Genomic DNA, 13,239 nt, shown 5'->3' with positions numbered 1-13,239 from the left:
ACCTTGGTCCGGTGTGCACCGTGCTTTCACTGTCGAAAGCATTCTTTAAAAACAATGAATTCATCATCATTACACAACGCACCTTCTGAACGCACTTCAGCATTCCTCCTAACGATGACGTCCCAAATCAGAAAACAGTTCTTCAGTGGGTGGCTAAATTTAGACAGATGGATACAACATTGAACAGAAAATCTCCAGGCCGTCTTAGGCCTGCACGAATGCCCCAAAACATCCAAGCTGTAAGGACGTCAATTTTGCAATTTTGTTCAGCACGCAGAAATGCTTCTGTCTTAGGAACACATAACTCCAGTTCTTAAATCCTTACACTGGCTCCCGGTTAAGTTTAGGGCAGATTTCAAAATCCTTCTTTAACATATAAAGCATTAAATGGGCAAGGCCCGGCTTACTTGTCTGAACTTATCATGACTTACAAACCTGAGCGCACATTAAGATCTCAAGATGCCGGTCTGCTTATGATTCCAAGGATTAATAAAATAACAGTGGGAGGTCGAGCTTTAAGTTACAGGGCCCCTAAACTGTGGAATGGTCTGCCTGCTACTATAAGAGATGCGCCTTCGGTCTCAGCTTTTAAATCCCGGCTGAAGACTCACTACTTCAGTTTAGCACACCCTGACTAGAGCTGCTGATTAACTGTACAGACTGCATTTCTGTTGTTAGTCATTAGCACTAAAACATAAGTAACATGAGAGTTATAATTGGATACTAACCCTCACTTATTCGGTTTCTTTTCTCGGTACTCAAAGGTGGCACTTGGTGCCACGGTCCACCTGCCAAGTTATTTTGCCTGCCTAAGGTAAATTCATCCCAGATGGAGAATCACAGGAATCATAGGAAAGAGGGGTCCTTTCATCGGATTATCACTATTTCAGCTGTGGAATGGCCAAATGGGGGAGGCAGCTTGATGGATGAGGTCTCCAGGACTCTAAATCAATTATGTGATATCATCTACTGTTAAATTCTACTCCGTACTTCTAAAATTTGTATTTTTATATTGTATTGAGGATTTTTTCTGTTCTGTGTATTGTATTGTATTGACCCCCTTCTTTTTGACACCCACTGCACGCCCAACCTACCTGGAAAGAGGCCTCTCTTTGAAATGCCTTTCCTAAGGTTTCTTCCATTATTTTCCCTACAAGGGTTTTTTTGGGAGTTTTTTCTTGTCTTCTTAGAAAGAGTCAAGGCTTAGGGACCGTCAAGAGGCAAGTCCTGTTAAAGCCCATTGCGGCACTTCTTGTGTGATGTTGGGCTATACAAAAAATAAATTGTATTGTATTGTATTGTATTAGGTATTTCCAACATGTCTTTGAGGAAGATTCTGCATGAGGACCTTAATTTCCATCCATTCAAAATGATGGTAGTTCAGGAACTCACTGAGAGAGAATGGGAGAGCCATAGAGAGTTGTGTGCAAACATTCCGCAAACCGTTCATCGAGATGCCATCGTCATGTGCAGTGACGAGTCACATTTCCATTTGAATGGTTGTGTAAACAAGCAAAACATTCGCTATTTGGGCTGAAACCAACCCTCGTGAACTCATCAGAGACCCCTGCACAGTGAGTGTGTTACAGTTTGGTGCACCGTTGCAGACTTTACTTAGTCCTTACTTTTTTGAAGAGGGAGGAGAAACGGTCGCTGTCACTTCAGAATGTTACACTGAAATGCTAAAGAAGTTTTTGCGGCCCCAACTGGAAGAAATAGATGTGGTGGATGCCTGGTTTCAAAAGGATGGAGCAGCAGCTCATGCGGCATGGAGGTTTTGTGGGAGATGTTTCCGGGGAAGCTGATCTCCCTGCACGGCTATGTCGGATGGTCTTCATGTTCACCTGATTTCGCTCCGTTTGATTCCTTCTTGTAGGGCTATCTCAAGTCAAAGGTGTACACACCAAAACAAAACCCTCAAGGACGCTATTCGCCACAAAATCGCCACTATTCTCCTTGAAATGGCTGAACGAGGCATGCAAGAGTTCAGAAATTGACTCGAAGAGTGTAGCGCCAATGATGACCTCCACCTTGAAGACATCATTTTTAAAACACAGTGAAAAAAATCTATGTTGTATACCCTTTCTTGTGTCGTAATGAAACTTCTTATTTTGCAGCGTTTTTGTGGAATACATGTTTGAAATGTGGTACTTTTTTTTGGCTCACCCTTTACAAGACTCAAGGTGAATTAAACTGTAGAAGGATGACCGCCTACATTAACAAACTCAAAGGACAAAAACATCTAGTTTAGATCGAAGACAGAGAGTACCAAGACAGAATAATTTACATTGGTGAGAGTTAAGAAGTGGCATGGAGAGGTATAAGAAAAAGAAAGGTGGGCAATAGAAGAAGATTAAATGAAAACAGAAGACTAAGATTCACACATATAAAAGTAACAAGAAAAAACAGGAGGGCAGTGCCAGTACATGTCAGCAAAAACACCAGGTGGTACAAATACAAAAAGGCTTCACCATCACTCTAACCACAGTCTGAAAAACCTGTCTGGAAAGGAGAAAAAGACCCTGTTATTGACGACAATGATGAAGTGTATGCCCATGTGTTTTTTGGTTACAGCTCCTTGCAATCAACAGAAAACCTGTTTGGTACAAAAAACATTTGATTTTGCAGATTGCAGGTTCTTTTACACCAAGAGCTGAAAGGCAGTAAAGACTGTGACGCACATTCAAAAGGAACAAAAGTCACACACTTGTTCACACAAATATAAAACACTGCAAGCTGTGAGAAAAAAAAAAAAAACAGAAGACATACAACGAATCTGCAAACCAGAAGTCTGCAACTTAACTGGGAGTACAAGACCACACTACTAATAACCTTAGCATAACGTCAGAGGCATTGCCTCAGGCACTGACATCTGAGGTTCAATCCCTATAAGGTGTATCAAAGGTGCGTACACCATTTATTTATTACTATTCATTTTGTTATTATTTTCTCTCTTCTTGTCTTTTTAATTCTTATGCCACACACTGAGTCGACTGCACCTTCAATTTCATTGTTCCTTTGTAAAAGTGACAATGACAATAAAGAGCTATCTATCTAATGAGCCCCAATTATGTATGTATACACACATATACACACACACACACAAATATATATACATAACGACTAATGAAATCACAAATATGCGCTTTGTAATTATAAGCTTAAACTGACTGTCACAACTCAACTGCCAGACAGAGTTCATTTGCAATTAAGAAGGCTAACAGAATGTTACGTGATATAGCATCCTGATGTGTAGAGTTCAAGTCCACAGAGGGTCTGCTGAAGCTTTAAAACACACTGGTGAGGCCTCATCTGGAGTACTGTGTGTAGTTTGGTTCTCCAGGATACAAAAAGGACACAGCAGCACTAGTAAAAGTCCAGAGAAGAGTGACAAGGCTGATTCCAGGTCTATAAGGGGTGAGTTATGAGGAATGATTTAAAAAGCTGAGCCTTTTTAGTTTAAGCAAAAAGAGAGTAAGAGGAAACGTGACTGAAGTGTTTAAAATAATGAAGGGAATTAGTACAGAGAGAACTTGGAACACATGGACAACACTACGACACATGGAATAAACTACCAAGTAGTGTCGTAGACAGTAGGACTTTAGGGACTTTCAAAATTCGACTTCATGTTTTTCTTTTTTAAACAAGTATTAAGTGGATAGGACTGGTGAGATTTGTTGGGCTGAATGGCCTGCTCTCGTCTAGACAATTCTAATGATATACAGTAATAAGGATCCTATACCTCAAACTTCATTTCTGTTACTAATGCAAACATACTCACCTGATAATCTTGGTCATCAATTCCAAATCTCTCACGCAAGTTTCGGAAAACCATTGGGCAGTACTCTTTAAACTTAAACCGACTGGGCAAATTCTCCCTTATGAAAATAAAAGGAAAAAAAAAAGGTAAATGAATGAACGAGCAAGCATAAAATACCAAATTTGGACTAAAAATGTCATTTGTTCTAGAATCCAAGTGAAACTCCTCTGGCAGAAACGAATCAGTTAAACAAACTATTAGTATAGTATATACAAAACATTGTAACACATACTCTGGATCTTATCAATACCCAAATATCAGAGGAACAAAACAGTTTGCTTAACCTGCTTTCTCCACAACATTTTGTTTTTCCTATTTCTTTGCTTTCTTTTGTTGTTACTGTATATAAATTTGCAGTATTAAAAAGAGAGACAGAGAGAGACATACCTCATTTTAAATGGCAGCTACAGGCCATCCAAGCCAACTTTCTAATAGAACTACAGTGAAGGAAATGGATTTCAACTCTATAGTTTATCTAAATGCATCTTTAATGCAAACCACCAAGAATATTACCACACACACTCATTTGTTTAACAGAAGTGCTAAGTTAAAAATGTGCTAATGTTTAATGTAAAACTACAGGATTTTCAGTGGGAAGATGCTGAAAACTGGTAGCTGTCATTGAGGAAACGGAGAAGCACCGAATTCTGAAATAATTAATTTTGTTAATAATAAATTAATTTTGTGGTCATACTATTTACAGTGAAACAATACCCAACAAGGGTGAGAACATTTTTCTTTTTTTGTTAAAGACGTAATATAAATAAAATGCATTAATATTAGATCAAGTAGCAAATCAACAGAGACCTTACACTTTTCCCAAACTTCCATTTGACAATGTACATAAACAGAATGGTAACTTGTGAAAGCAGCCATACTGCACAAACACAGCAAACGTCTATAGAAATTCTTCACTAAGACCATAAGACATCCACTATCCACTAAGTCATTCAAATATTAAAAACAAAATCAAAACATGACAATACAAGAAAAGGAGGTGTGCAAATATTACACTTGGGCTTATATCCTTTACAGTAAAGAAGGTGTTATTTTTATTTTTTCAACACCTGGTATTTAACCATTTAAAAACACCATGAGCACCAATAGACACAAGAGAACAGAATTAAACAAAAAGTATATGGCCAATGTTTACAATGTTACAAAGAATTTGAAAATATTTATCAGTTTACCTAATTTAACAGATATATAAGAAATATTGTATATGAAAGGAATTTTTTAATCAAAGAATGTTTTTGCAAAATTAAAATACATATACATTAAAAAAGGCATAAACAGGCAGCAAATAACTGACACCATAATGTTACTAATGAACATAACTACATAAGAAATGTTAATCACTTTAATGTGTACTGACAAAATATGTTAGTTTAATTTTAATATAAAAAGAGTTCTGAAGGACTTCATGACTAATAGTTCAAATCCAACAGAAAACCTAAAACTAATTTTCAGTGTGTTAAAAGACGAGGCCCTGTTTAATCTCCTTTACCAACTACCGGGCATCCACAAGAATATGAACTCTAAACCAATGACTGCTTCTGTATGTTAATCAAGTCCAACAGCATCCATCTACCTACTTGTTAAACAGATGATTATCCACCTTGATCTTGCTGTACGCTTTGAAATCATCTGGCATGAGCATCACGGGCACTGGCACATTGCTGAGTTCATTAATCTGCAAGACAGAATGGCAATTTGTTTACAAAAATATTAATAAGCTGAATTAAAAACCATATTAATTTCCAGTCTTATTAATGTATCTGCAGTGTGAACAGAGTGGAAAGTATACAGTGATTATTCCTGAAATGTTGCCTTTTAGTTTCTGAAAAAAGTAGCTCAATCAAAGTTCTCACTTTACTAAACTCACTTGCCCTTCTAATGACTGATCAATTACTAACAGCACAAAAAACATGAACAAACACAGACACCGTTACATTACACAATTCATAAGGAAAAGAGTAAGGCAGACAATTTAGGTGACTTTGAACACAGCACAGAAGTGCATGCCAGACCCACTTCACTTGAGAGTACTGTATCTGAAAAAGCAACGTAATGTATCAATAACAGACTACTGACAAATATACACACACACACATATATATATATATATATATATATATATATATATATACATACACTAATAAACTAATAAAAGGCAAAGCCCTCACTGACTTACTGACTGACTCATCACTAATTCTCCAACTTTCCGTGTAGGTAGAAGGCTGAAATTTGGCAGGCTCATTTCTTACAGCTTACTTACAAAAGTTAGGCAGGCTTCATTTTGAAATTCTACGCGTAACGGTCATAACTGGAACCTTCTTTCGTACATATATATGGCCATAGCCTGCAGCTTGGTCGCCATGTGAGGCAGAGTTGCGTCCCGCATCATCATGCCTCCCACGTAATTGAGTGCCTGCCCATATAAGGCCGTCCGTTGGCAGCAATCTAATAGACACGCTGACGCTAAATATTTGCGGGAGAAGGACTGTGCTTATGCAAACGAAGATGAGACAGGCATGGATGGACTAGTGTTTGGCACAAACTCAGCAAAAGTGCGAGATAAACTTTTAAGTGCCGGGTCTTAGCTAACATTAAATAAAGCCGCGGACATGGCAAGATCGCACGAGATAGCACAAGCACAGCTGAGAACCTTCGATGCATGTACTCCGAGCGGCTCACGTGAACTGACTATGAGCGTAGTACACAGAGAACAAGGAAGAGCTCCAAAGAGTGTTGAACAAAAAACGCACTACACAATTGAGAAGACAGCAAAAGAATATGAAGCGAGTGACGCATACATGCATATTCATAAGTGCAGCTACTGCAGAAACAAAGCACGGTGTAAACCGTAAGTTTAAATTAAGTTTATAGACACGCTGCCGCTGGCATTTGTCATGCCTACGACGAATACGATATTCGTGAGATACAAGTTTAATGAGAACACGCGGGGTATAAATGAGACTTTGGATCACTTTGTAAGAGAGGTAAAATTGCTGTAACGGAGTTAAAATTGCTGTAACAGAGTTAAACTTGCTGGTGAAGGACTGTGCTTATGAAAACGAATAGGAAAGCAAGGTGTAAAGCTTAACTTTAAATTAAGTTCATAGACACGCTGCCGCTGGCGTTTGTCATGCCTAAGACGAATACGATATTCGCGAGATACAAGTTTACTGAGAGGACGCAGGGTATAAACGAGACTTTTGATCACTGAGTTAAAATTGCTGGTGAAGGACTGTGCTTATGAAAACAAAGATGAGATGGTCAGAGATAGAATAGTGTTAGGCACAAACTCAGCAAAAGTGCGAGAGAAACTTTTAAGTGCCTGGTCTGAGCTAACATTAAATAATTGCTGGTGAAGGACTGTGCATATGCAAACGAACAGAAAGCAAATGTTACGTTATTTTTAAAATGTTTCCTTTTCTTTTTCATAACTTCTTTAACACACTTCTTCTCCGCTACGAAGCGCGGGTATTTTGCTAGTACATATACAGTACAGGCCAAAAGTTTGAACACACCTCCTCATTCAATGTGTTTTCTTTATTTTCATGACCATTTACATTGGTAGATTCTCACTGAAGGCATCAAAACTATGAATGAACACATGTGGAGTTATGTACTTAACAAAAAAAGGTGAAATAACTGAAAACATGTTTTATATTCTAATTTCTTCAAAATAGCCACCCTTTGCTCTGATTACTGCTTTGCACACTCTTGGCATTCTCTCGATGAGCTTCAACAGGTAGTCACCTGAAATGGTTTTCACTTCACAGGTGTGCCTTATCAGGGTTATTTAGTGGAATTTCTTGCTTTATCAATGGGGTTGGGACCAGCAGTTGTGTTGTGCAGAAGTCAGGTTAGTTGGACGATCATTTATTTTTCAACAGGACAATGACCCCAAACACACCTCCAGGCTGTGTAAGGGCTATTTGACCAAGAAGGAGAGTGATGGAGTGCTGTAAATGGTCATGAAAATAAAGAAAACACATTGCAGGAGGTGATGTGTCCAAACCTTTGGCCTGTACTATATATATATATATATATATATATATATATATATATATATATATATATATATATATATATAGTCACACCCTGGTCAAAGACTGGCACAGAAACACTGTAGAGTGAAGTAAAATGAGTTCACTATGCAGTTAGTTCTCAATTAAAAGAATAGACAAATAATCATAGGGGTGCACAACGGGAGTGGGACCCCAACAGGAGCACAGGATGTCTGGGGGAGGAGAGAGAAACAAAGCAATCAGCCAGAAAGGACAGGTGCTGTTCAGGCTTTTAAGTATGCGAAGCGCCGTGCAAGAAGGATATCATGTGACAGAGCAGCCGCATGTAATGTATACACACATGGACAAAATTGTTGGTACCCTTCAGTCAATGAAAGAAAAACTCAAAATGGTCACAGAAATAACTTTTATCTGACAAAAGTAATAATAAATAAAAATTCTATGAAATTTAACTAATAAAAGTCAGACATTGCTTTTCAACCATGCTTCAACAGAATTAATAAAAAAAAAAACTCATGAAACAGGCCTGGACAAAAATGATGGTACCCCTAGAAAAGACTAAAAATAATGTGACCAAAGGGACATGTTAATCCAAGGTGTGTCCACTAATTAGCATCACAGGCAGGTGTCTACAATCTTGTAATCAGTCAGTGGACCTATATATAGGGCTCCAGGTAGTCACTGTGTTGTTTGGTGACATGGTGTGTACCACACTCAACATGGACCAGAGGAAGCGAAGAAAAGAGTTGTCTCAGGAAATTAGAAAGAAAATTATAGACAAGCATGTCAAAGGTAAAGGCTATAAGACCATCTCGAAGCAGCTTGATGTTCCTGTGACTACAGTTGCACATATTATTCAGAAATTTAAGATCCATGTGACTGTAGCCAACCTTCCTGGACGTGGCAGGGAGGAAAATTGATGACAAATCAAAGAGACGGATAATACAAATGGTAACAAAAGAGCCCAGAAAAACTTCTAAAGAGATCCAAGGTGAACTTCAAGCTCAAGGAACATCAGTGTCAGATCGCACCATCCGTCGTTGTTTGAGCCAAAGTGGACTTCATGGGAGACGACCAAGGAGGACACCATTGTTGAAAACAAATCATAAAAAAGCCAGACTGGAATTTGCCAAACTACATGTGGACAAGCCACAAAGATTCTGGGAGAATGTCCTATGGACAAATGAGACAAAAATTGAACTTTTTGCCAAGGCACATCAGCTCTATGTTCACAGACGGAAAAATGAAGCCTATCAAGAAAAGAACACTGTCCCTTCTGTGAAACATGGAGGAGGCTCTGTTATGTTCTGGGGCTGCTTTGCTGCATCTGGCACAGGGTGTCTTGAATCTGTGCAGGGTACAATGAAATCTCAAGACTATCAAGGGATTCTAGAGAGAAATGTGCTGGCCAGTGTCAGAAAGCTTGGTCTCAGTCGCAGGTCATGGGTCTTGCAACAGGACAATGACCCAAAACACACAGCTAAAACACCCAAGAATGGCTAAGAGGAAAACATTGGACTATTCTAAAGTGGCCTTCTATGAGCCCTGACCTCAATCCTATTGAGCATCTTTGGAAAGAGCTGAAACATGCCGTCTGGAAAAGGCACCCTTCAAACCTGAGACAACTGGAGCAGTTTGCTCATGAGGAGTGGGCCAAAATACCTGCTGAGAAGTGCAGAAGTCTCATTGACAGTTACAGGAATCGTTTGATTGCAGTGATTGCCTCAAAAGGTTGTGCAACAAAATATTAAGTTAGGGGTACCATCATTTTGTCCAGGCCTGTTTCATGAGTTTATTTTTTAAATAATTCTGTTGAAGCATGGTTGAAAATCAATGTCTGACTTTCATTGGTTAAATTTCATAGAATTTTTATTTATTATTACTTTTGTCAGATTAAAGTTATTTCTGTGACCATTGTGAGTTTTTCTTTCATTGACTGAAGGGTACCAACAATTTTGTCACGTGTGTGTGTATATATATATATATATATATATATATATATACACACACACACACACACACACACAGACATACACTGTACATACACATATATATATGCAATGTTGTTAACTGTTCTCTCTCCTCCATCCACACTACCGAGAAGCACCTCAGCAATCGATGCCACCTATGGAGCCCGGAGAAGGACAAACCCATTCCAGTTGGGACAAAATTAAAAGGGCCCTGTCCGGAGTGTCACGTCTCATTTAGACACAGGACTCTTAACTGGAAGGGCTGTTTTGTTTGCCAAGTTTTCATGGCTATTTTCTGTTATTTAAAGGTTGGATTGGCCCACTTTTTTTCATTTGCATGTCATGATACTTTTGTGCTTCTAACATTAAAACTGTGTTGCCCAACTGGCTCCCTAACATTTACTGTGAGCTGGGTGTTTTTGGCCGTGACAATATATATATATATATATTTTTTTTTTTTTTGCTCAGACACTGTACTCCTTGTTACAAGCAGAGAGACATTTGTATGCCAGTCAGGTTCACCACAATCACTGCAGCAGCATACCCATCTGCTACACATTCTCCATGCCACAAAATCGGGAAAATCCTATAATTGGTTCAGAAAGATGAAAGTGAATTCAGTTTGTTGCATTTCCACCCCCAGTGACACCATATCTGAAAATGATTGAGCATCTGTGGGATGAGATGAAACAAGCGATTTGGTACCGAAATTGACCACATCAGTGAGATACAAAGCCCATATAGGTCAGCATTTTAAGTCTTTTAGTCCAAGCTGGGGGAACCAACCTTTCATTAGGTAGACATGTCTATAGATGGTTAGTGAGTGGACTCCCATTTTCAGACCATTTTAACTAAAAAAAACCAAGCACTGCTTTGCTTGCCATATACTAAGTGAGCAAACAGAAGGGCCTGTTAAGCACTCTATTATAAGGAGACGTGTATTACATTTTCAATCAGATTAATAACTCAACTGTGTGTAGAATATTGCCAGGCATATTATTAGATAATTACACTGTAAAATGTGCTCTGGTCGTGACTATGTATGACAACTGCAACCTTATACCTCTCTTAGTTCCTCCCCATACTTACTGGCTTTGGAAACATCGCCCATGGATGGAATAAATTTATCATGTTCTATCTCAATGGCTAACTACTGTACAGGTATATCTCTGTGTTCCAACAGCTGTTGCTAAACTTTCTGTTAAATATGCTGCCTTACTGCAAGGTGGTGTTGCAGACCCTGTACTTCGCTAATAAACATTACAGAAGGTGCACAGCTGAGGTTATTTAGGTATGGACCTTTGCACAATTTAAGTTTCAGGGAATTGGTTTTTTGACTCCGCAGTATTTCTGTCCTCTTAGGCTATAGAGCATTGTTTCAGACACTTCATTTAACAAATTGGGGGCTTGGGGGACTCTTAACATAAGCCATGAGGAAGAAATAAACCCAGCAAAAATAACTAAAACACTCATACATTGCTATTGACTATGACATTCACATGATTTCGCAATAAAAAAAAAAATATCTCATATATTCAAAAAAAAAATATTGTAGGCATTGTGTCTCAGTGGTTAAAGTACTAGACTGGAACGTACAAAGTTGCTCCTTTAATACTCAACATAGAGTTGATGCAGGACCTTCTTCAAATCATTTAACTTACCATGCTTCAAATGTTGCAAAATTTGAACAATTGAACATTCCTATATGTTACTATGAAATTATAAGCAAGAATTAAAACAAACCATTCAAACATTTAATTCTGTGAATTTATGGATCCAATGGCCACTTGGCCAGACAATTAGATGTTTGCAGATGACAGCTTCCAACTCCAAGTAAAGCCAATGTCACATTCTGCAACTTCTAGTCGTTGGGTAATGTCAGACTTGCTGAGTACTGTTGTCGGCTTCATCGCCAGACCGTGTGGATTTACATCACTCCACTGAAAACTGTTGGGCACGTCAAATTTAGCAACTGTTCAGCCCAATTCATGCTCATTACTTTTTCTAACAGCAAACTGCATGAAGCCTGATTTAGTAAGTGATGTACGAAGGGTTAAGAAGTTGCAAGTTCAGCCCCACTCTCTGCACTTTTTTTCCCTTTCTTTTTCCATTCTGTTGTGGTATGTGAAAGATGACACATCAGACACATTATGTTCTCTTCCGTTTTGGAGGTCCAATCACACAGTTTCCTTTTTCCTTGTTTGATTTTGGCGGAGTAGGTCTCTGGGTATGTCAAGACTAAACAACTGGACTTGATGTTAGTGCAGCGCCTACTGCCTTCAACTTGTTAAAGATTATGTAAAATCACAAAAAAAAAAAAAAGCATCCAATGTGACATAGCCTTAAACACATAAAAGCAATGCAGGATGGGAGAGTACAGGTATATGGAAGGTTTTCGTCTCAAATCTAGTTACTGCCAGAAGGCCTCCTGCTCCATTGGCCCTTAACCTGAAAATTGCTCCAGGAGTACTGTATGATGGCTGACCATGCGCTCTGACCCTCAATGGTCATGTGAAAAGACAATTTCCCCTAGGGGATTACTAAAGTATATCAAATCAAAATCAAATCTGGACAGGAATGGCGGACATTACCATCATTCTACCTCGTAGTCCTGTTTAGGGTCTTCAGGAATTGTTTGTAAACACAACAAAGGGCTTAAGAAAACATGTAATGGACTCCGTAGCTGCATACTCAGTCATTTGTGTAAACTTTTTTGTGCTGTCCTGGAGACCATAAAAAGGATTTGCACAGATGTGACAACAGGCATTTAGCATCTTTCCCAACTCACATACAATGCCAAGGAATATAATTTATGCCTGCATTTACACAGCCTATGGAAGAAAATAATTATCCATTTCATTTCTATATAAATTACCTACAAGTCTACTAAAAACAACTTAAATTCCAAGAAACACAGGTTATTGTTAAGGCTTGAAAATGTGTATTTGGTATTTTGTTAAATTATTTGGAAATGCAGCTTGCCATTTTTAACTACGGAACAGTAAAGGATGTCAGTCGACTTTAGAAGAACAATAGCTGCCATTGTCTAAAAAGCTAATCAGAATATCAAAATGGAGATGTCGCCGTTGGCTACAAAGCACACTTCAATAACTTTATTCATATCCAGCAAAAACAAAGCAATCATCTAGTATGGCAATGCAGGGCAAGCAGGCACAGTGAAATTTGTGTAAGGAAAAATAATCAACTATTAAGGGTGTAAATACATTAACAAAAAGCATAAAAGTCTGTACAGAAGTCACCCTGACAAAAAAAAAAAAGTTAATATCTTTTTCAAACTATCAAAGCCATTGTTGGAATGTGTTGGCTGTAGCATCAGACAAATGAACAGCTGCATATGCAGTACAGTGGCATTTTAAAGAGTACTGGACATCTGATCCCTCATTCACGCCTG

The 13,239-nt window shown here is 38.4% G+C and overlaps 1 protein-coding gene across 1 annotated transcript in view; it reads right to left on the bottom strand.

Annotated features, from left to right (window-relative positions):
• The window catches only part of LOC120517367 (phosphatidylinositol 5-phosphate 4-kinase type-2 beta), a 62,188-nt gene that overhangs the window by 28,249 nt on the left and 20,700 nt on the right, over positions 1 to 13,239 (bottom strand). Inside the window, exons 2-3 of the mRNA XM_039739635.1 lie at positions 5,416 to 5,513; positions 3,782 to 3,878 (exon numbers count right to left, since the gene is read on the bottom strand). Of these exons, the coding sequence (XP_039595569.1) occupies positions 3,782 to 3,878; positions 5,416 to 5,513 (195 nt within the window). The remainder of the gene's footprint in view (positions 1 to 3,781; positions 3,879 to 5,415; positions 5,514 to 13,239) is intronic.

The sequence above is a fragment of the Polypterus senegalus genome, chromosome 17, assembly GCF_016835505.1.
Source record: "Polypterus senegalus isolate Bchr_013 chromosome 17, ASM1683550v1, whole genome shotgun sequence".
Lineage (NCBI taxonomy): Eukaryota > Metazoa > Chordata > Cladistia > Polypteriformes > Polypteridae > Polypterus > Polypterus senegalus.
This window is presented reverse-complemented; position numbering and strand designations above follow the sequence as displayed.